The following is a 24,897-nucleotide window of genomic DNA, read 5'->3' on the forward strand; positions in this document are numbered from 1 at the left end:
CACCAGTATGTAAGCAGGGCAAGTTTATATATAATAACAACATGAAAAAGCATGAACATGTGACATTATAGTAATAAAATATCTGTGTGATGCTGCTTTTTTTTTTCAGTGAAAACAATAAATCAACCATTTTGACTTGATGCTGCTGCCATGAAAGTTAAGCGACAACGAGGGAAAAAAAATCTTATTACAGTTTATTTTAATGGAGATGTGATTTCCTGTGGCAAATTTCACAGCTTTGCATCTGACAGTTGTTGAGACACTTCATTGATAATCACAAATGTCAAACTCAGTGAGCGCCTCGTATCATTTCGGTGGATAATAACCCAGCGACAGCTTCACAGATTTACAAATGGAACTGCAGAGCCCACATTTTACTTTTCTGATTCTTAGGCATCGTTGAGTCACACTCCCTGAGTGTGTTTTCTTCCTCCTCCATGAGACAGAGCAACATTAGAGCGGGTTAATTGACAGTTGTGGAGCCCACAGGGAGAGCTTTCAGCCGCCCGTTTTGAATCCATCAGTCTGTTTATGTCTTGCATGGTTGCTGTTTTAAGGTTAATTTGTGCTCACATTTGTTCCAGGGATCCAAAACTGTTCTATGAATAACTTGGTTCCTCATCAAAAAACAACAAATTGTTCCAGGGCAAGGTGAAGATACCAGGATGGCCTAATGAGGTTTTACAGCACCAGCAGTCAAATAATGGGACACACGCCATCAACTCAGATTATTTATACCAACATCCTCTACAAAAACGGCCAAAAATGGCCTTTTTAAAAAAAAGCCATTATCTTGTCTTTCTCTTCTATTTTGACACTTTTAAGTGTAAGAGGTTCTTTTCACTGAGTACATTTGAATTTAAAATCTATCCATACGATTTTTCACATGTAAAATAAGTGAGCGAACAGCCTTTAAAATGATTAAAAAAAAAAAAAAAAACCACTCCCTTAACACATTTTTTAAACTATAGCAAACCTTGCATGCTTTATAATCTGTAAGATTAAAATATATGTAGAGGGGGTTGACTTAATGTGTTGTGGTCATTGCAGCAGTGACGGGTAAAGACATCTTAATTCAAATGGATCTTATGTGAAAGATAGAAAAATATGACAATATAATGGATAACTCATATATTATTCATGATAAACACCAAATTCCAAATACTAGCAGTGGATTTGCATTAGATGAAGTGACTGAAGTCTGCAGGGGGCAGATTGAATTAAAGCAATGTCATTGTGATTAAAACCCTTTTTGTGTCCAGGCCCAGGATGAGATCACACAAACACTGATGACCTCACACCGACACAAACTGGAATGTGCACACTCATAATCGTGCGCAGCACTTCTTTCACAGAACGGAATGTTGTTAGAAAATGCCTGCAGGGCTGCTAAGTATTAGAGAGCGATCGTGTTGTGGGATTGTGGAATGACACAGCGATGATGTGAAGACGGAAATGATGAATTATACGAATCCAAAAATTTATAGGGTTGTTCTTTCAAAATGTGCTGCGACCGTTCTGCTAATCATTGGTGATCAAATGCTTTTAACTGTATCTCACATGTGTTCACAATAACTGCTGACACACCTCTGACTAACAGTTACTGCATTTGGTTTTCACACAATCTGAAAGTACTTCCTCTTCCCTGAGGCGTTGTCAGAGGTGTGTGTTCTCTGAGAGCTCTTTATCTCACATGATGTGGAGAATGGGATCATATTAGGAAATTGTTTAAATTAACCTTGATTCTACCTTTACTTTATCTATCTGGAAATATATTTTTCTTATGATCCAGTTGTGATATAATGCATGGCAACAGATGATTTCTTTTCCTCAGTGCTTAGTCACTGATGTAATACCAACAAATTGTTGGTTGTGTCTGACTCACACTGGGAAACATAATCAGATCTGTGACATCATGAAGGTGTTTAGACATCAGCTGTATCCAGCAGATGAATCAGTGGGCAATGGCAGGAGTCTAATCCATAGTATCTAAAGCTCTGTGGTGTAGTACTATGGCTGTGATGTCACAACTCTGAGAAGCTGTGCAGCAGAATCAGCTCTAGAGGGAGCTCTGAGTTTGGAATCTAGGTTGGTGGTGTTGCATCTGGGCGCCAATGAAGTCTGAGTCAGAGTCACATATATTGATCGATGTTTGCATTACATATTGGAAGATAATAGACTAACAATTGTTGGATTTCATGGATAAATCTTTCAGGTCCTTCTGCAGTTTCTTGACATTTTCTAGCTGCTTGAGGACATTTCTCAGTACCCCCTTACATTCAACAAGACAGAGATGGGTCGATAGAAATTTTTGCAGTCTGAATAGTTTGAGTAACCTCACAATACTGCTGAACTTCAACCTATGTAAGAAAGGTATGAACAGAAAAGCCGCGGTTCGAAGAAACAACCGTTAGAACTGAGTAAGGCTGCGGAGCGGCGGCCTGCTAATGTGCAGGGACACCACATAAAGCCATTAAGTGGATGCTGCTCATGATGCATCCACTCTGACACTGTTTACTGATGACAGTCAGCTTCTCCTCCTCTTTTCATGCCTGTTAGATCGCAGGCTGCTTCGGCTCAGCCACCCTGACAGCAATTTCCTGATACAAATATGAGGCATTATTGTGTGTGTGTGTGTGTGTGTGTGTGTGTGTGTGTGTGTGTGTGTGTGTGTGTGTGTGTGTGTGTGTGTGTGTGTGTGTGTGTGTGTGTGTGTGTGTGTGTGTGTGTGTGTGTGTGTGTGTGTGTGTGTGTGTGTGTGTGTGTGTGTGTGTGTAATGGGGTGATGGGTATGTGGACATGTGGGTGAACAATCACTGAGTGATTAATAATTCAGGCCAGTTTTCTGGCATAAAACACGTGGGAACAAAAATGACTTGAAAAGGCTCAGACAATGAGAGGCCGATAATTACAGCTCATTGATTTTGCACTTTGCCTCAGAGACAGTTTTCCCTTCGTAATTAGGCATCAGATTCCACCGGAAGTGCATCTAAATGACCAATTACAGGATTAAACATTGATGAGTGCTTTGCGTGGCCCTGGGAGCCCCACTCCCCAGTTCCATTAACAACTGCATCTCCTTTATGTTTCACATAGTCAGCTGATGACAAGAGGAAACGGTTTGTATTCAGCTAACAGAGCGTCCATTAGCACGCAACATGGAAGCAGTCATGAATTTAGCGCATGATTATAAAAATGCTCATAGCTGCAGAGCAGGTGGTCAGGTCATGGGAGAATGCAAGAGAAAATGGGACAAAAAAGTTTTTGGATAATTATTCTGTGAATAAGGCGTGGCGTTCATATACCAGTGAGAGAAGCGGGGGCCTGATCCCATTGGACGAGCTGAGTCAGTGGGCTGGAACAGCTGACTGAGCAGAAAGTCCACTCATACAGGAGCAAGACAGAAAGGAGAGGCTGTAAACACTACGTGTCACTGTTTGCCTTTATAATAATAATTATATTTGTGTAACGCCTTTAAAACAAAGGCAGTGTGAAACAATAGACCAAAGCCTGTAGAGCAGTGAGAGCTGCGAAGAAAAACATCCGTTGATTTGTTTTGTTATAGACGAGATGAACACGATCGCCTTGTGGGTCAGGGGTTTGCTGGAGGATATCTCAGCTGGATATGAGCAAAGGGTGGGGTACACCCCGGACGAGACGCCAGCTCACCGAGAGGTCACATGACAGACCAAGTGTGACCAATTCACATAAGTTGAATGTTTTTTGGAGGTGGGAGGAGAGAGAACTTACAAACCCCATCCATAAAGGAATCTAACCCAGAACCTTCTTACTGTGACGCAAAAGTGCTACCCACTGCTCCACCATGCTACCTGTAAAGACAACAGTAAAAAAGCAAATAAAAAACTATGGGATGGATAAAAAAATTCAAGAAAATAAGAATATAAAAAGACAACATCACATAATAGAAATCACTTTAAAGAGGTGATTTTAAAGAAGTTACTGATCTGTAAATCTTATCTCCTCAGGCCGGTTGTTCCAAAAACTTATGGACATCCAGATATCCATCCCACTGAGCATCTAAGGCTTCTATGGGTAAACCACTGCTGTCATTAACTGGACGTAGGCTTATTGTAATAGTGATCAGTGAAATCTCTTAACACCAGTGAGAAACTCATCTGAACTAGTGATCACTTCAGCACATTTTAAATTCATCCACGTAAATTCAGCAGCATCTGTACTTGTGGACCGGTGATGTCAAATTGGAATCGAGGTTGGGAGCGTTTGTGCTAATGCTAACACACTGGCTAATGTTGTTCACAGCTTTATTGAAAGGCTCATGTGACTGGCACTGGACCTTATCTTTTACTCAGTATTGGGCCAGCAGGAATGTTAAGAGGGTGAAAATGTGAGCTTTAATCTCAAATATCCTCATCGAAGCCTCGGCTGGTTCCTAGTGAACTGGAGGAGAGAGAGGCTTGGAATGATTATTACATAATCACCTGATAATAACTTTACTTTCATATGTTCATTCATTTGTAAAAAAACCCAAAAAAGTTCAATAAAATGAAAATGTCATGTTCATCACAGATCCCCACAAGATATTCCACCATCTGATGTTTGACCGCCGTTCTTTTGCTGACGTCATCCGGCAGAGAATTAAATTATCCTTTAATGCCAGCAGCTGTTCCCCTTTCAAGGCTCTAAAGTTTCCATGAGCTCCTTTCTGATGCGAGAATCATGAATGATCTCTGTCACAGAGGTCAAATTTGCTACTTCTACAAATCTATAAATAAGAAAAAAGAATAATAATAAAACTACAGTACAAACAAATTTTTTTTGTGCTTTTGACCCCGTAAAGCAGGGGTTTCCAAAGTGAAGGTCACGACCCTTCTGAGGGGTCACAAGACATCAATGTTAGAGCCAGGAGATTGATCAAATAAAAACCTAGATTTTTTTTTTGGATATGTATATGAAAGTCACAGCAATTATACCACTACCTGTCTGTGTGTCCTTGTTAATCATCCCACTCCACCCCCAGTGAAATGTGGTCCCCCCCAGGCTAAAAAACCACTGGTTGTGGAGCCACACGACCAGTCACACTTCCAGCGCTGAGACGCCATATGCTGTATGAAAGGCTGGACTTGCTGGAATTAGAGGAACCAGGGATGAGGCAGAACAAATTGGAGAGCTGGAGGGAATTGGAAGTAATCACATGGACACAATGGAGTGAACGGTTGAGGACTGACGAGAATAGGAGGGTTATTAAATGAATTAAAGCATCGGAGCTGGCTGTGAGCCATTTTTAGCCCATTCTACGCACCGCTCTTTCTGCTCTAACACACATGTTGATTAAATCCCTCAAATAAGATGCCTATTTCTGACAAAAGTTTCTGCCAACCGTGGACGACTGGCGTCGGACTTGCCACTTGATAAAGACACGATGTTCCCGACCTCTGTCGTCGAACACCTAGATACATCAGGATCTATTTATAACATCTCCATCCCCTCACCATGAAGGAATATCTGTCCGTTTTCCTTCTCTCTCCCCTCTTGCTTCAGCACTCACAGTTGCCATGGAGCTCAGAATCCATGACATCACAGGGGAAGTGTGTGTGTGTGTGTGTGTGTGTGTGTGTTTGTGTGTGTCTGGAGATGAAAGCGGGAATCTGCAGAGTGAATGAGCATGGCAAACAAATATCAGGTGACGAGCAGAGGCTTAGGCAACAGGCGTCCAGTGAGTGTGCACACACACTGCTTCCTGAATGTAACACAAACACACACACTGAACACACACACACACATCGAACTCATGCAGCCCTCCATCCACCCACTCACAAACCCACACCACGCACAACCCATCTGTCACAAAGAGACACATGATTGGCTGAGAATAAGAAAAAGAGCTAACTAGGTTAATAACGCTGGCTGAACCTGACGTCAAAATCTAAAATAGAAACTAAATTGGATAATAATTATAATGAATAGTGTGTCTCAGGTTAATCACACACACACACACACACACAGACACACACACACGGTATGACTTACTGCATTCATTGTCCTGAATCATAAAAATTAACAATTATCTTCATTATGAAATAAAGGATCCACGAAGCGTTCCTTATCCATTCACTGCATAAAATATTAGAATAAAACAAAACAGAAAAACTAAGAAAGCAAATAGATTTTATTTCTCAGATACAGACCGATTGTATTTTGGTCTAAAAGTACAGAAAGTAATGAACAACAAACAAACAAAAACAGGAATATGCTTTATTTTAAGGAAGAAAACTTCATGTGGATCATTATTCTTGAACAACACCTCAAATCAGATTTCACCAAATGTTAAAACCTCACGTCTTCTAACATTAAAGGAACTTTCTGGAATAAATTATTGTAAATGTTTTTTGGCCAGTTGTAGATTTGACTTGGAAGTTTTTCTCCAGGAAACCTCACATCTCCAAAGCGTTGAAGTTAAAAAACGTTCAAACATATACCTTGTTTTCAGGTATGTCATCTGTTATAGCGACATAAACACGCGTCATAACACGCTGTGAACAATGCCACTGATCAGCAACAATCGATCAATGATTGGAGGCGTGGGTAGCAGTGACTCAGCTTCCGGTTTGTTGTTGTTGTTGTTGTTGATGATGACGATGACTAGTTTCTATATTATTTTCTTCTTCATCTGGTGTATGAACCCACGTCAGTCTACGTTTGACCCACGCATTTGCGCCTTGAGCTCCACTTGTGATAAAATAAATTTGGAGGATGACGTGGGAAATGAACTAAATAGCATGAAAGAAAAAAAAAAACAACAACCCACAAATATATGAGAGGCTTTAAAATATCTCAGTAGCTGCGTGAGACTCGAAGACGCCTGAAGAGCGTGTGTGTGTGTGTGTGTGTGTGTGTGTGTGTGTGTGTGTGTGTGTGTGTGTGTGTGTGTGTGTGTGTGTGTGTGTGTGTGTGTGTGTGTGTGTCAGAAAATAGAAATTGCTCTGGAGATAACAGGACTGTGTGATGACTCAACCGCATCCCCAGAGATGGAGCGCTGACACATGACGTGGAGGCAAAAAAAAAACAAAAACCCCGCGTTGAGTGGAAGAATGCGCGGCGCGTAAAGAGAGAAAGCGCGTCTACTTTGGAGATCCGACGCGTCTCGATAAACCTGCGTTATCTGCGCCCCCCTCCCTCAGAGAAAGTGACTGAGAGCAGACAGTAAACACGCCACTGAAACAACACGCTGGAATAATGTCTCCATTGTTCCATCTGTTTCCACCCTCCTCCTCCTCACCCCCCCCCCCCCACACACACACACACACACCCTCCGTTTACAGAAACCTCACCAAGCGTCGCCGGTGTTCACCATTACATCACGACTGCCCCCGTGTTTACGGTGTCTCCTTATCTCTTGCTCATCTTTAAAGGTGCTATAAATACAACATATGCGCCCCCACCCACGTGCACTCACTTCAACTAGCACTTGGTCGTCACACATTGGCCAACCCCCTCCCACGACGCGGAATCACGCAAACACGGCCTGACGCGCGTTCGTCTCATCCGTGCGTCGGGATCGTCTCGTTCCAACTTGATGTCAGGTGGGGATGGATGAAAACTATCCTGGAGGGGGTGTTGGGTTAGTGTGCCAGGGCGCTCCTCCGGGGTGTGATCGGCATCCCTCCTGTCGGGTGGGGGGGAACAAAGGGAGCTTTCTGATACTTCCTTCCAACTGGGGAACTTTTGGAGACAGGAAATTGTTCATTGTTCCTCTTATGAATTAAAGTTGAATTCATCAGCAAAAAGCGAATCCAGATGCTGAAGTGAACACACAGGAGGTTTTTTTTTAGGACCGGCCTCACATCTTGTGGAGGCTAAGGTTTGCAAACTGGAGCTCACTGATATATAAAAAAGAAAAACATCTGAATGTCCTTTTTATTATTATTTAAAAAAAAATAATTGTCAAAATATATAACGCATAGCACATTAAATGAGCTCTTAATGACAAAATGTCCCAGGTCCCCCCAAACTGTTGCATTATTCAAACATAATTAATTTAAGATCTGGCTAAGTTCACTCATGTGACAAATATGGTTATAAAAAAATTAAACACAAGGCCTAAATAACATTGGAAAAGAGTTTTTGGGATGCCCAACAACAAATAAGGGTTGAAGAATTTTGATTTCCTAAGAAGATGGCAGAGAACAGACAAGACTAAAAAAGTGATCACATGAATCTCTCCAAATTCTACACAAATTGGCCCTTTACTATGAAACGATAGACATATTTCGTACATAGCTACCATGCCGTCTACTGTAAAATTGTTTTTGTCAGGAATGGCTGCTTCCCGTTTCTCCTCAGGATGGATTGTCAGAAGGGAACCCACTGCGGATCATTTGCAAAGCAAATTCTGTTGGGGTGAGACGTGAAAGATACACAGTGTGGAGCCTACAGTATTTTACAATTCAGTGGTGAGTCAATAGGAAAATGAGGGTGTTGTGTATGTAATTACACACATCAACCTTTTCAACATGAGTTCTGACCTAAACAATCGTTCATATTGTTCTGACAGGTCACATGGCTAAAAAAGCCCCTCAGAGGAAAATGTGATACTTCGTTGTGTAAGACTGACAAATGATTAGTAATTACCCATTTCTGTGAAATGTGGATGTGTAACAGTACACACACTGTGTGTGGAATGAGCTCTATTCTACTACTACTAAGTACTGAACCACAAAAGTATGACCTTTTGCTTATAAAAGCATCAAATAAAGCGGACTTTGTAATTTGGGCGCCGTGATAAATAAAAATAAGTTTGAATAAAAACCCTGTGAGACACAACAAATATCAAATAATTCATGTGATAGAAGCATGAGATTTCAGGACAGCCTCATGGCGGTGGAAAGAGGGGCCGAATGAACCTCTCCGGATCAACGTTTAAACGTTCAAAAATATATAACAGACATGCTGCTTGGATTGTAAATGGTTTTTATTAGCAAAATAAGGGAGATGAGTCTACAAAGATTCTCAGTCCATGGAGAGTATACACACACATTGACAGTTGTGGCAGTTTCCTTATAACAGCACATCCAGGACCGTATTCATCACTCATCATAGCAAAAGTAGCACCGGTCTAAAATCCCAGACCAGGCTTTCTTTGACCATCTGAAGTCTCCATTCCCTGAATGAGAGGCTTCGTGGATCCTGCTGCAGGACCCCTACCCTCAAATCATCCCTAGAGAGGATCCACAAACAGAGTGTGAACCTAACTAACATGTCAGACCGCATCCCTCTCGTTTACAACCATCTGGTCTGCAGTTTAGGTTTTCTCTCCTTGAAACCAAAACTCTCCTCCAAATACATTAAAATATACAGTAAAATGTGCCAACTCTGGTGTTTGTACTTAAAACACTAAAGCGTATTACAAGCTCAGTGCTTCAACTAACCATTTTCTGAATGGTTGGGAAGAATGGATATTTTGTACACTGTTCAAAAACCACAACCCCAGATCTTTGGAGTAAATGTAACAATTTACATCTCAGTATTGTACTGCGTGATTGGCCAGTAGGCCTTCCATTGTCATGGCAGGTGAAGGGGGTGGGTGGGTGTAGGGGATTGTGAGGCTACAAGATTGGTCACCATGGAGACCCATGTACCTTTAGAACCAGAGGAAAATCTTCCTCCTCCTGATAGCTCAGTTGTGTGCACACAGAAGATAGCAGGGACACTAACGTATGAAAACAGTTAACCTCTTTATGTTAAGAACAATTCAGCAGGCAACAGAACAAGCATTAGGACTACGACCGCGATAAAAGGCATGCGAAGGCACAAGAACCAACAAACTGGACTCAAAATTGTGACCCCCTTCTCTTCCTTTTTTTTTCCCGTTGTAGGCAAGGAAGAAAAGAAGAATTTCCACCAAAAGTGTTTCCATTTCCAGAGACAGCGGCAGAAAAACAGCAAAAAAATGTGATCTCTTCCCCAAAAATGTTTGAAAAAAAAAAAAGGGAAAATAAACAAGAAAAAAAACATGTGCGGCAAAATTTTGCGGTGACGCTTTTACAATGATACAAACATCCTACACAAATGTCATAACTCTAGTTCAAAATGTTCAAGACAAAAACATAAATAAAGCTGTGAAAAGTGGCATATAGTACAGAACTGGTCCTCAACTGGTCCTCTGGACTCTTCTCATCTTCCTCTCACAATAAACTGGCTCCACTGCCTGTTGACACAAGAGCACAGAGAACGTCGGATGAAGCGAGTGAGGAGGCGACGGATGGGTGTGAGTCCTTAAGGAGAAAGATTTTCGAGGGCTCGATCATCCCATGGATGTCTAAATGACTGATAAAAGAGGGAGCTAATAACAGTGGGACAGATATTAAATTATGCATTAGATTATGATGGATTATATTGCATCTTTGCCATCAACTCCAGCTATGGTTGCTTCATTATTCTAAATCCTTAAGCTCTGGAAGCAAAACCATTCAAAACCAATTTGTTAAGCACATTTGTAAGAAAAGCTAGGATGCAGGCACGCCCTTAAACCAGGATCCCATGATTTCCTCAGAAACCCCGACTGAATCTTAATGCTTTCCCTTCCCTCGTGCACACAAGCCAGGAAAAAAAAGCTGCTCTATTAAAGAGGGATGGTTATAATTAAGGGTTCCTTACCAAGAAAAAAAGGCTGTCGTTTTCATTGTTATTATCCTCCTCAGAAGAGACCACAGTCTTTCAGGTTATTCTTGATGATGACGTCGGTGACGGCGTCAAAAACAAACTGCACATTCTTGGTGTCTGTGGCGCAGGTGAAGTGGGTATAAATCTCCTTGGTGTCCTTCCTCTTGTTCAAGTCCTCAAACTGACACTGAATGTAGGCGGCTGCTTCTTCATACGTGTTCGAGCCTGGGAAGGACAAAGACGTCAAAAAACACTGGAACGAGCTTTGAAGTTGTGTGTCTGTATAGTCTGAGCACTAAGTGAGGTGATTGGGGCGTTATTATGCTGGTGGCTTTTTTTTGGAAATGCTGGAGTAAACAACTCGGTTCTTGTCATCATGAGATTGCTTATCAAAGCGAAAAATTCAAAGCAACAGTTCAACAAAAGCTCACTTATTAACATGGATCCTGAGCCATGAATTTCTATCAAAATTAAAATTGATAATTTTTCCAGAGTGAGGTTTGAGTGAGGGGCCGACCACTCTGAAGTACCAGAGTCTCTGTTGGGAACAGCAGCGTCATAAAGTCTGCTGGTTGATTGCTTAACCCTCCTAAATTGTCATATTTTTACACTTTAGTTTAAACAAATTAGATATATTATTATTATTGGTGTGACTTAGAGGTGCTGACAACCAGTATTTGTTACTTTTAGACTGCCCTAAGCTAACAGTTCCATATAGTTCGAAATATTTATGAAAAGCTAAGCTAAACCTTACTAAACTCGGCCAGCTGGTTTTCACCTCATATTTGACAGTTATCTGAATATAGAATAGTTTCCAAAATAATAATTTGAGTTCCTAAAATTGTTTTAAAAGATGATGAACCAATAGTGATGCTAATCTCACCAGCATATTCTGGGTAGCAGATGGTGAGGGGACTCTTCTTGATCTTCTCCTCAAACAGGTCCTTCTTGTTGAGGAAGAGGATGATGGAGGTGTCTGTGAACCACTTGTTGTTGCAGATGCTGTCGAACAGCTTCATGCTCTCGTGCATCCGGTTCTAATGAGAAAAGCAGAGGCGATGGGCGACGGTTAAGCTATCCTTTTCTGACCTGTTCTGATTCCAGGAAGCGAACACAATGATCCTGCTGTGTGTCAAAAAGAGTGCCAGCCATTGTGTTCTCCCACAAGTCAGCTCTGAAGCACTCACCATCTCCTCATCCTCAGCCAGCACCAGGTCATAGTCGCTGAGGGCCACGCAGAAAATGATGGCTGTCACGCCCTCAAAGCAATGGATCCACTTCTTCCTCTCAGATCGCTGACCCCCAACATCAAACATCCTGGAGGGAGGAATGAAGGAAACACATTCTTTAGTGTACATACACACACACACACACACATACACACACACTTACAAAGCGTTTATCAAACCCGGCTGGATGAATGAATGGGTGAAGGCGGTGCTGATACCGCTCTGGTCCTGCTCCAGGGTTTTTGGTCAAAATGATAAAGAGGAAAGGACACAGATTATCAAAAATAATTTTAGTGAGAAGTTTCTAATGCTTCTTTCCTGCTACCTGGTCATTTATCTCCCCTGCTAGCAAACTCCTATAGCCAAACCTACTATGGGGCTCTGCAGCTGCTAACAGCTAAAAGGTAACTAGCAGCACCAGCCTCTCTGGATATACTGTTGTTTTAAAGGGAGGGGAGGACTTGTCTAAAGACGACAACTTGATGCTTAAATAAAGTTTACTCGTCAAAACATCCTGGCTCAGCAGACAGGTGTATTGACATGCGCTAATGGCTAACATGCAGAAGAACTGCACATGTAAACACACACACACACAATATGCAATATGTCTGTTCCCAACAGCGTGAAGTTCAACAACACGCGTGTTGCCAAACAAACGTCTGCTGTGACATCATCGGGCTGACTGCCTTCACTTCCTGTCTATGGGTGACGACTGAGTCATGGTTGAGGACAACACCTTCACAGACTGAGAGACGACACGCAGCCGTCAGGTCAAAGGGAACCTCTGTTGATGTGAATGAGTCACAACCAGGAAGGAAAACGAATTAAGCGTTCATGCAAAAACACTTTGAAAGAGATCCAGTGGTGGTGGTGGTGGTGGTGGTGGTGGTGGTGGTGGGGGTAAAGGAATTCTCACTTGAAGTGCAGGTCTTTGAATGTGAAGTGTGTCTCCACAATGCCCGTGGTCTTGACCCGGGTCCTCAGAACATCCTGCTGAGTTGGGATGTAGGTGGCCTGGGATATCCTGTCCAGATCGTTCAAGTAGCTGGTAGGAGGTGGGGGAGTATAAGGATGTAAGAAAGAAGAAGAGAATGGCAAATGGAAAGAGGAAGGAGGAGGAGGTTTGAGAAACGACACGGGGGGAAAATGCATGAAGGTCAGTTGTTGGACAAACAAGTCCAAGTTCATTCTCTGTGATAAACCAATTCGGATACAATGTTTTGCACCTCAAACAAGTCAAACTTTCCTTCCTCTGCAGAGCTGAAAGAGTTCAGTAAACATCAGATGGCCGCACTTATTGCACAATTAGGACAAGTGTTTAGAAGATTGCAAAATTTGACATTTTAAGCCTCCAATAGAATAGAGTTTGGCTAAAAAAAAGGTCAAGATAAAAGTTGAATGCAGAGTTATGGCACAGGATAACATTCATCACTTCCCTTTTGTAAACTGAGTAAAGTTGAAAAATATATTTTTACTGATTTATGATACACCAATGATTTCTAACTAGTTCTGGCTGATTGATGATGTGAAGTTTCTGTGTGGTTGCTTTAACACTCATAGTAATTTATGAGTCTCACTGTACGACAACACATTCTAAATGAAACCAACATTTTCACACTGTGAGCGCCCTCGTCTTAATATCTCAAGGTTATTCTTGCTAAATAACAGGAGAAAAAAAGATTAGTGACTTTCTGTTGCTGGCAAACAAACACAAGTAATCTCCCTGTCACGCAAACAGGCCTCTTGTTTGTCTTCTGAGGCATTAAGAGGAGTAAAACACACAAGTTTTAGTCATGGTCTTTCTATTCATGAGGAGCCCGTGAACAGAGGGATTAGAGTAACCAATTAGAAAATAGCCAACTGCAGTTCCCCTGGCCGACCGTGTAAATGCTGATGTTTGCTCCGTTCTTTCAGCAAAACAGAGAAGCTGCCTTGTGATGATATTAGTTTCAGCTCCGTGGGCTCCTTCACAATATATCAGAGATGCAGAATTGTCAAAGGGAGATTTTTTTCTGGGTTTGTTTTTTCAGCACGTGGCAAATGTTCCCGTACCGAGGTGCAAGGTCGGAGATTAAACTTTCCAGCCACCGCTCTATGTCGAGGAAGGCAAATATTGACAGTGAAAAAGTCCAGGCAGACGCTTGGTACTGAGGCTAACTGCTCACAAAGCAAAGCTGAAGGCTGGGCCAAATTGTGTTTGGATACTGTAGACGGTGAAATGGCAGTAAAACCTATGTGGAAGAACCGTTACAATATGTTGACAGAAAAAATTGGTGTGTTTTCGTGACTCACTATGCGGCCGAGTCGTTGAGCTGATATTCGCGGGATCGGCTGAAGCAGGCTTGAACGCCTCCGTCCTTCCAGAGCCGCTTAATGACGCCAGCCAGCTCTCCCGTCATAAAGCCTTCCTCCGCCGAGCCGGCCAGCACGAACAGCTGCCGCGCATCGTCCTGAGAGGAGAGTCGTAATAGATGTCAATATCATAAATCCATAGCCAGAGTTATTACACCACCATTAGAAATGCCATTAATCTGCTAACGAATTGATAACGCAGTCACAAGAACATTTCAGAAACCACTGCTGGTCAAATCACCAAAATTATTTGCCTTCTTGTTTCCTTGTTTTGTCATCTCTGTTAGTGAAGAAGTGCAAAGGATTTCTTTTAAACGACCAGGACCAAAAAGACCTCAGCAATCATGAGTTGGCTAAGATATTTGTGCGATTTTCAACAGCTCAAACTCAATCCAGGTCCTCTACTCTAAACAACACGCTGCACAACCCTCCCTCTGTCACTCACGGCTCTCGCTGCGTCGCCAAAGTCGATCTTGAGGCGCCCCATGGCTCTGATGATGGCGATGATGGACTGGATGGTGTTGCTGTAGACCACAGCCTTGTACTGCTTACATTCCTCTTCTGAGTAGCCCGCCTCATGGATGATCCTGCAGAGAAACGGGGGTCGAATACGTTGAGCTTTCAAGCCATTTTCCAGCGCCGCTGAACGCTGCTTGCCAACCCAATACTTTCCGGAGCTGCCAGGATCGACGGAAAACTAATTCTTTCTTGTCATTAGAGAACTGACTCACTTTTCCTGCACTTGATTAAAAGAAGAAGCTGACAATATTCTGCATTCCTGCCATTGTCAGCAAATCCCCTTGAAAGGCATGGATGTCTTAATTAAACTGTAGTACCAATGGCGCTCAGCCCCGAGCTTATTTGTCTCTACCAGAGAAACCAATTCCACTAATATCACAGAGGTTGCTTGATGTCTTAAAAAAAAAAAAAATCGTCAAACATCCATAAAATAGTTGTGGTGAATGAATTTTTTTCATTTCTTCCGGCAACTTGTATGCAGATGACTAGAAGAGATTACGCAAAATAACTGTGGCTTGCCCGAATAATTGAGACATGCTTTTACCATATCTAATTTTCAAAAGACAACATTATATTGTAGCTGAACTTTATTTTATATGTATGTACGCACACGCACACACACACACACACACACACACACACACACACACACACACACACACACACACACACACACACACACACACACACTCAAAAGGAGCACATTTTTTGGAATTTTTTTAATAGCCTAGGGAAGGGGGATCAGATGAAAAAAGACACTGCTGTGCCTGTATTCATTATAATGAAGGAACATGTGACATTACTTTTTCCAAGCTAAGCTAAACCAGGCTACTTTATAGTGAGGGTCGCAAATACTTAGTTATTAATGATTAATCTGTACATTTCTGATTAATAAACAAATTGTTTGGACTTGTTGGTAAGAGAGATCATCATGTGGATGATGTTTTCAATTGCTTGCTTTAGTCAACTGACATTACAAATCAATTTCTTGCCATTATAAACAGGAAAAACAACAATTTTCAACTAATTCTGGGAATTTTGTGCATTGTCGCACGGCTCACTGATTGGTTGCACATTCACAACAAACTGAAACACAGCACATCAAGTTTTTCTGTGCTTGTAATATTGGCTTAAAAAGCGTCTTTCACCCGATGAAATACAAATGACATCCAAAAGAAGATAAGGTGACCATGTTGTGAACCATGATAGCGTTCAGTTCACTGGTTTTCAGCACATGTTTGCTAACTGCCAGTAAAAGAAAACCTTCACAATCCCCAAAAATGAGAAAGACCTAGTGTTACAACCTTTTAGCATAACGTGTTCACCTGAAAAGCACGTCTGTTGCTTGACGATATTTTGTACAAGCTACAATTCATATTCAGGACACATGTGGCATTCGGATGATGCAGACAGTCTTCATTATGTACTCTACTAGGTTGTCTTCATGATCTATTATGCATGACGCACAAAGATCACAGAGCATAACACAACCCAGATACGCAGTATAAAAGTGTGATTTGTTTGACACTGGTTGAGTTGTGGAAAATGAATACCCTCTATGCCACGACGCATATCTGATGAGAAGAATCAGTTAATACACCAGGAAGCAAACTTTTTTCTACAGCGTTCAGAACAATAAGATGGATCAATTGCAAAACAAACTCACTTCATCTGCTTGACGATCGTACTTTTCCCTGACTCTCCGGCACCTGGAAAAAGGAGAGATGAAGAAAGATATATGAGAGACAGTCAATATTCAAGAAGCTGTTGTTAAAAGCACTTCAGGAGTTCTGTGTTCATTGATCAAATGAAGCAAAAGATGATGAGCCATGGAAATGAAACAGGAGCACAGCTAAAGAAACTAGAAAACAAGTGCATGTGATTTGAGGTCCGGGTAAAAAATCTTATTTTGGTCACTAGGGTTACAGCAGTCTGCTTGGAATTCTATCAGACAACTTCACATTGTCAGAGGCCGAAAGCCTTGATGTGGCACGTAACGAGAGACAAAATGGTTTACTATTGACTAAAGTGTCAAACAACTTCAGAATGGGGGGGGGCACTAATTAAATTGATGACCTTGTAGTTGAGACGTAGCCTACAACGTGCTGTGATACAAAGAGCAGAGGGAGGCAGAACGAGGGATGGCATGAGTGTGAAAAGAATCAGACGGTGGTTTCTTTTTTTTTGCGGGGCTCTCAAACGTCACAGCGCCATGGTAACTGCTCTTGTTATATCCAGGATATCTCTAGTGTGAGGCCACAGTCACCTGAGGAGGCTCCGTGGTTGTGTGTGTGCGTCATGTTGGCTTCCACCTGCAGCATTATGTATTATGTATCTGCTACTCTCCTGTAGTTCACGTCCCCAATAACCATTTAGTAGAAGCCTTTATTTTTCTTGTTCTGACAACTGAAGCCATCTGTGATGTCGTCAAACCACGTTCATTAGGCTCACGTCCCCTGATGAATATTACCGTCAGCCACATTAGATCTATTACAGTGCATTCGATGCCCTCATTTTGCAACAGCTGAGACTAGGTTATAGCAAAGTTATCAGTCAGCTGTCGCTGACCTAACGCTCCTCTGCTAGCTAAGAACGATGAAACTGCTTGAGAGAGACTAATCCCAGACTAAACACCTCCAGCTTCCCTCTCGGCTCCACAAATGACATGGGGGGGGGGGGGTTTGAATCGTACCATGAAATCTACCATGTTGCAACAAGATGGTTCACTCTTGCATAATAAATCATCTGCCTGATCAAGTTCCACTTTCCTTGTGACAAAAACAATGATGTATTTTATACACAATCAGCTGATAGTTGCGAATCAAGAGAGTAATAGCTAATTCTACTACCTAATTCTAGAAATATATACACACAGACACACAAACACACCCTCACTGCAGTATACACACTGTCTGAAGTCATTCAAACTTTCTCTGAGCTATAACTGCATGCTGATAGTACAGCTCTTGGCATTTCACCTTCAGTATAATTGGATGAGCTCCACCTGAGGACACATTATTTTAATTATGTGCCACCCCTGGGGTGAAGCAGTGGCTGGGAGAAGGGTGGCAGCTCCCTAAGCTCTGAGGCTAAAAACACTAGCGGTGTGGATTCCCGTGGGACCAGAACCCCACACAGGAGATAAACTGGGCACAGCTGGCCAGCGTTGTTGGCACAGTTACTTCCCCCGGTGTGGCTGAGCGCCATCTCCACCACGCCAGAGACACTTCACATACCAACGCAGTGCCTCTCAATATGGAATGCATGAAAATCCTCATCGGGCTGGTTATGAACTCACACTGAAGTTCAAAGTAGTGCCTTATAAAAGGACATTTTAACTTTATCCACATCAACACAGGCAGCTCCAAGATACGCTGCAGTTGGGCAGTACATCAACACTTTTTGCTTTAAGTATTATTCATCCATAGGTTTTTAAGATACTTAAGTCAGACAAATGTATTTTCTGTATTTTATTCTGAAAAGAATATGATTCTGAAAAAAGTCCCTCTAAAGGCCAGTTGCTCAAGATAAGGTTGTGAGTGTGGGCTAAAATCAGTAGAATTTCCTCATTGCTAAATCCAATTGTGAAATAAGCTAGGATTTGATTATATCATCCACTGCAGGCATTATACGGGGCAAGCAGTGTTATCTGTGATTAGGTGAGCCGTGCAAAGTGAAGAAACAGTGAGTTTCTTTGCAAAAAAAAAAAAAAAAATCTGCCTTGTAAATTTATGACAACAATGAAAAAGATGTCTGTGTAGGTTCTCAGTCATCCAGGTCATGGTTACCCAAAAGCTGTTTAAGTCAATCCATTGGACGTTAAGAAAGTTCTTGAAAACATTTCGTCTCTCATCCAAGAGAAGAAGAAGTCTCTTGGATGAGAGACGAAACGTTTTCAAGAACTTTCTTAACGTCCAGTGGATTGACTTTGGATAACAATGAAAAATATATTTTTTCCCTGATAAATTTGTCAACGCACCTCTGGAGAGTGTTCCTATGTATAATTTCCAAAGTAAGCCACATTACCTAACCTTGCAATCATATTATATATGAAAGATTTTATTTGGCTTTTTCATCACCTCATCTTCTGATAATGATATTGCACATCTTTTGGGTAACAAAACACAACTCGCGGGCCATTAAAAAAACTGCCTACAATACGGAACCCGGCACAGTTACTATGATACCAAGCTTCAATATCAAAGCTAATCTTTTTAACAGTTTAAATTGGATGATTTCCATAAATAATTAAACTTGGTTTTGGCCTCTAAACAGCAGTGATATCATTTGGGTGTGGCTCTTGTCAATGCCTCCAGGCCTCAGGAATACAAAACACAGAGGTGTCCAGATTTTCTCTCTAACACATGAGGTTACGTAGCACCACAGGCCTGACCTGATCGTCATGCAGAGTCATGTTACACACCAACCACTTTGATACACCCAGCCCTAAACAGCTATAGACTAAAACCACTGGAGCATCTGGTTCCTGTTTCTTGTGGTTGAAACTATTTTAGGAAAATCGTAGCTAGTTTTTTTTTCTTTTCTTCATCTGCCACAAGGAACAGAGTTGTGTCTACCCCCCAACTGCAAAATGTATGAAGTATGAAACCAGCAAGGACTTTATTACGTTTAAATTTGTAGGAAAATAAAGGGGATTCAACTGTAGGTGGCTACTGAATTTCCTGTAGAAATTTCAATGAAGTCTTGCAGGTGGCTTTTAGGAACCGGGTTGCCAAAATTAATTGTTCACATGTAGCGCAAAATCCAAGGACATGAGAAGGGCTCACAGAGTTTGAGCCTATGCGCTAACCACATTAGTGATGCTACATTAGCTGTATAGGGACAACATAATTCATCCCTCTGTGTTTTCCACTCGTACTCCATTACATACACCTTCTTTCTCCCATCAGGCATTTTCCATTTATGATTTACTATTGGTCTCGCTCACTATTCAGTTCCTCTTTCATTTTTTTCCTCTTCCTCTCCCTCTGGGGGGGATTTAGGTATGAGTCACTCATGAAGGAATCCGGGAGCCTCGGCGAAGTCCTGCCAACCAGAAGAAATGACCAGGGGGGATCAATGTGACGACAAGCAGGTCGATAGCTAAAAGATTGTTTCACACACACTTTGGTGCAGGCTGAATGTGTAGTGATAACGGCATGTGAGCTATTCAACGATGATTCTCTGTCATTATTGTGAAGGGCCTCTTCCCCAATGAGACCGGTGACACATACATGTTGCACCATATGTTCTCTAACGCCGTTGCATGACTTTAAAAATGTGGATGATACTAAAGAGACTCGGCAGAGCCCAAAACATGAGGCTGAACAATCCTGCACACCTGTGCAGCTACAAATAGAAAAATAAAAGCAGAGAAAGTCAGTAATGGTTAAAAAGATGGACGATGTAGCTTGTGGCCTCTTAAATACATTCACTCCTCTATCCATGAAGAGACTAGTTTACATCAAGGATATTAAACACTCATAAACACCATAAATGTTTTTTAGGTCACAATTGATGGACCTCATCTTACCAGGGTAATGTATGTCAAAAAAAATAAATGCTGGATCAGCCCTTCTGATTATTTCTTGTCTCATCCTTCCACAAAGTTTGGTGGAGAGCCACTCTGATGCAATCCTGCTAACAGCTAAAACATAAAATAAACCGACACAGGTAAAAATACAAACCCCATGGATGAGGCCGCTATGACACAATTTTGACCAGTCTTGCACAACCAGACCTCAACACTTCGATTTAACATTGAGCCAGAACTGGAAAAACATTCTGGCAGAACCAATTATCTTCCTAGTATAGAGGAACAGCTCTCTTGATTGTGTTTTAAACCAATCACAAATGTTGGCGGTAAGCCCAGGAAGCAATGACAGGACTCTAGTAAAATGGTGTTGGGTGGAACATTTGCTCGTTGGGAGGCAAGCCCTGACATTAAATGGCTAAATTCTTGCACGAGAAGCAGGCTTGTCTCATTTCAAGATCAAAATCTTCATCAAATGTGTCGTTTTCTGGGAGTTGCTTCATTTAACAGGGAGGACCGAAGGGTAACAGAATGACCGAAATAGCGAGATAGTGGTAGCCTTACACTTTAAGCCTACTTCCCATGAGTCCATCAGATTTTTTCATTGGGTCTATTTAGCACAATTATTGTCTCCTCTATGCCATGACGTTAAACTGTCTAGCAGATTGCTTGAGGTGTATTTAATGCACCACTGTGAGGAGTGATGCTAACACGAGGAGCATAGATGGCTCCTAAAGTGTTACCATGCAGATACACAAAGCAAAGCAGAGAAGTGTTGATGTGAACAAAACTTTACTCGAGTTGACGAAATTGCAACAAAAGCCACTTCTTACAAACATGAAACTCGGTCGAAAATATCAGAAGCACTCCTGTTAATTCAGGGGAAGCACTGGATTATTAACGCAATCCTCCCACAGTCGCATGACAGCTGTAGAAAGAGTAATTAGGCTGAATAGATTCTAATCTATTTTCACATGTAGATATGAATAGCAGGATAATTGGGTCCTGGAGATGACAGAAATAAAATAAGAGCCAACCAACGACAGAGAGCTGCATTTGAAATATGTTCTGTTTTCTTTACAGACGAAATGTGGCGTTCTGACGAACTCGCAAAGACCTAAATAATTTTTTCATGCTAACTGAAGTTTTTACGTAAGCGTTATGACTCATTCCATTGATGGGAAGTGCGTGTAAGTCTGACAAACGTTTAAAGGCAGCGCTGAAGAATCAGGTGGCCGCCACATGAAGCTGCTCAGCAAATCCCCAGAGGTTTTGCTGCATACACAAATATCTACACATCGGGGAGGGCCACAAACTCCGCTGTTGACAGGGGGTTGTTCAAAGTAAACTACCCCAGATTTGCTCGCAAATAAACAATTCCAAAGTACCATATTTTCACCGACTGTTTATCTGCAAGGTAAACTACAGTACTTGAAAGTTCTAACAATGCCCTTAGCAGCAGAGCCTTTACATTTTTAATGCTTTAGTCATTAGCAGTGTTCTCATTTTACAGCCCCTCTTTGGCTTTCTCCAGCCTGTCTCTGTGTCACTACAGGCAGGAACCTGACTGGATCGAAACAAAATAGCAAGAAACCACTCCAATCCAGCCAGACGTGGGGCTGCACAAGATGAAACACAACTGTCACGAGCAAAACAGCTATTCCACCAAAACACCTTGTCAATAAACTCAATAAAACCAGGTGTGTCAAGAGTAACGGCTGATGAGAACTTATATTCCACACGTAAGTGGCACAGCAGAAACTTGACCTGACTTGCTTGCTTTATACCAGCAAGTCCCATCTGGCCTCCAAGTGCCTGAGGAATGCTGTCTACCTTTGGCAACAAAATGTGTACATTCTTGTTCCGACACTGACTCGGGATTCATGGTGTATTTTTAGTGGATGGTCTTGAAAACCAATAATCACACGCTTCTCATAACCTGTAGTTAACAGAAACCTAGACAGGTCAAAATGTATTGAGCAAAGATGGATGACTTAGTATTCCAAAGCTGTATAAACATTTGTGGTGTTGAAACTCGTACATTTAATCTCTATTCTTTGAACTGTTGTATAACTTTACTTGCTAAGTTCCCTCATGTTGTTCTCTGAAACTGTAAAAAGGAGCATACCGTCATTTATTGCAACTGAAAGCAAATTTGTTTCCTATCATCAGCTTTGTGTTCAACGTCATCAAACTGCTGACAATATAAACTTACAACAATCCATTCAATAATGTATCTGTCTGATATACAGTACATTGAGGATCCATAACGTTAAACTCACATGAAAATGATTAAGCCATAATAGGGTCAACTTTCGTTATGGTCCGTAATGGTCTATATGTTAACGGTATTTTGGGAGACTGAAACACACCTTTTTGCAAACTGGTTCGATAGTTTTTATGCTCCTCTGATTTAGATTTGTTTGATCTCTGAGATTTTATTGCCTGGTGTTGAGTTGAAAAAGCTATACTACCGAGGAATGCTCTGTCATGCATACAACAGAGATTTCAAAAGTTTTTGTGGATTTATTTGGTGGAGGATCCTTTTCTAACACTGTGTTGTTACTGTAGGAATTTCTCAAAATGCAAAGACAATCTTTTCAGTTTTTAACAAATTATTCCAATATAAACAGGACCTAAATGTTCAACATATGTCAAGTAATGAAAACATTTTATTATGAAGTGAGATCAATTTAAACACTATTAAAAATGATTTTAATTGCATCAATTCATTATACAAAGAGCATGACACAAGTTCATTTTCTACGACTCACTAATCTGCTCACAAATGCCAGTAAAGCTCTCACTGTATGCCCTCTGTCAGATGTTTACATCGTGTTGGAATGAGCTTGACTTTGCATCCTGGTAACCCACATACCATGTGTGTGCATGTCATTTCCAAAAGCTGGAGAATTCATTAAACCGTTTATTAACCTATGGTTTTTATTTACATGGATAACAGTATTTCCCCCTTCATGTAAGTAATGCCTATACTTAACACATTGTTTGCATCTAAATGCAAGCAGTTCATCTTATTGTGTATGAAGGAGAACATGATGTGAATGAATAAAATGACACAAATGTGGTATTTTAATTAGTGTATTTTGCAAGTAATAAAATATCTTGTAGTTTATTTGACCTATCAGACATATCCGTTTACCAAAAGCCTTCTCATACAAGAGAACAAAATTGTTCGGTTAGTACACATGTCCTACAAATTTGGGCATGCAACTGCTGACTTATCTTCATTTCATGATGCCAATTTAGTTTAAATCGATGTTAATTGACAGAGCAAACAAATTCTATCTATCCATACGAATATTGATCCTTAAAAACACCTTAAAAAAACACCCCCAAAAAACACTAATTGAAGTTTTCATTCCCACTCGGTCAGGCTGGGCCCCAGTGACCCACAGGCCTGTTTCCACTCCACTACCCCGGGCTGGACGTAGGGAAATGTGCCATTGTCTAGAGGACTTAGCATACAAATGATCTCCAGAGGTGGCTGAATGGCTTAAATTCCAACAATTGGGGGGGGGGAAAAGAAAACTTTCCACGTTTGTTCATCTGACCACTTTTTTTTTTTTTTTGCTAAACTAGAAAACAAGTAAACAGAGAATTGGCTGCAATTTTTCACTGCTACTTTGTCATTTTGAAATGAAGCCGTGTTGCGTTCACTGACCAGAGGTGACACTTAACGCTGAACTTGAGCTAGCAAAAAAAGGGGAGTGTGCTAGCGATGCGGAATTGAAACTCCACGCACTTCATAACTAACGCCATTAAAACTGACCATTAAACACATGTGTAAAATATTCTCTGTGTTTCTTTGCGCTAGTTTTCACCGTGTGTTCGCCTTCAAGTACCTATGGTAGGTGGACACCCGGTGCCAAGTTCGTTCACCGACCGAGTCCCCCCCCATCTTTTCTCCCTCCTTACCGAGCAGCAGCAGCTTGACCTCCCTCGCTGCCTTCTCCCCGTCGTCCCGCAGATTCCTGTCGATCATTTTACTGCGCTCCACCGCCGCCTTGTCCTCTGTGCTCAGTGTGCATCCCATCCTTGACTGTGTCCTTCAGACCAAGATGGTATAAAAAATATCTAAAATACCATATATACCCACATCAAATGGTTAAAACTGCCTTCACCCCGCACACGCCCTTTTTTTAAATGACAGGCAATCGATCTGTTCAAAAGGGGGAAAAAAAGGGGAGCGATTCGACTTGAAAAAATATATTGTGGGGTTTCTTCCGTGCGCTGAAATATGTGGGGTCAAATTATTCCTTAAAGTCAAGATCAAGCTATTTTAAAAGCAAATCAATTCCTCGTTGATGTCTCAGCCACCAACTCGCCTCCATTCGTTGCAGCGGCGACGTCTGCAAGTATTATAAGAACGGCTACGACTGGAAAGAGCTGTGAGGTGTGTTCACGAACCTCAACGATACTGCTTCCGGTACGACTCTTCACAATAAAGGGCACATTTCCAAATCCCTACTGAAAACTATATTTTATCCTATCCTATCCTATCCTATCCTATCCTATCCTATCCTATCCTATCCTATCCACTTGCATTCAGGACAATCCTGCCAACGTTACAGTTTAATACTGCTCTACTATTAATAAAAATGT

At 41.5% G+C, this 24,897-nt stretch overlaps 1 protein-coding gene across 1 annotated transcript; it reads right to left on the bottom strand.

Annotated features, from left to right (window-relative positions):
- Positions 1 to 8,932: 8,932 nt before the first annotated feature.
- On the bottom strand, positions 8,933 to 24,662 carry gnai1 (guanine nucleotide binding protein (G protein), alpha inhibiting activity polypeptide 1). Its single transcript, XM_068306564.1, has 9 exons — positions 24,211 to 24,662; positions 16,408 to 16,450; positions 14,668 to 14,809; positions 14,163 to 14,320; positions 12,787 to 12,915; positions 11,829 to 11,958; positions 11,525 to 11,678; positions 10,636 to 10,866; positions 8,933 to 10,186 (listed from the first exon to the last, which is right to left on the bottom strand). Exons 1-8 carry the CDS (start codon positions 24,326 to 24,328, stop codon positions 10,676 to 10,678), a joined length of 1,065 nt encoding a protein of 354 aa, XP_068162665.1. The 5' UTR covers positions 24,329 to 24,662; the 3' UTR covers positions 8,933 to 10,186; positions 10,636 to 10,675.
- Positions 24,663 to 24,897: the final 235 nt, after the last annotated feature.

This window comes from Antennarius striatus, chromosome 22, assembly GCF_040054535.1.
Source record: "Antennarius striatus isolate MH-2024 chromosome 22, ASM4005453v1, whole genome shotgun sequence".
Taxonomy (NCBI): domain Eukaryota; kingdom Metazoa; phylum Chordata; class Actinopteri; order Lophiiformes; family Antennariidae; genus Antennarius; species Antennarius striatus.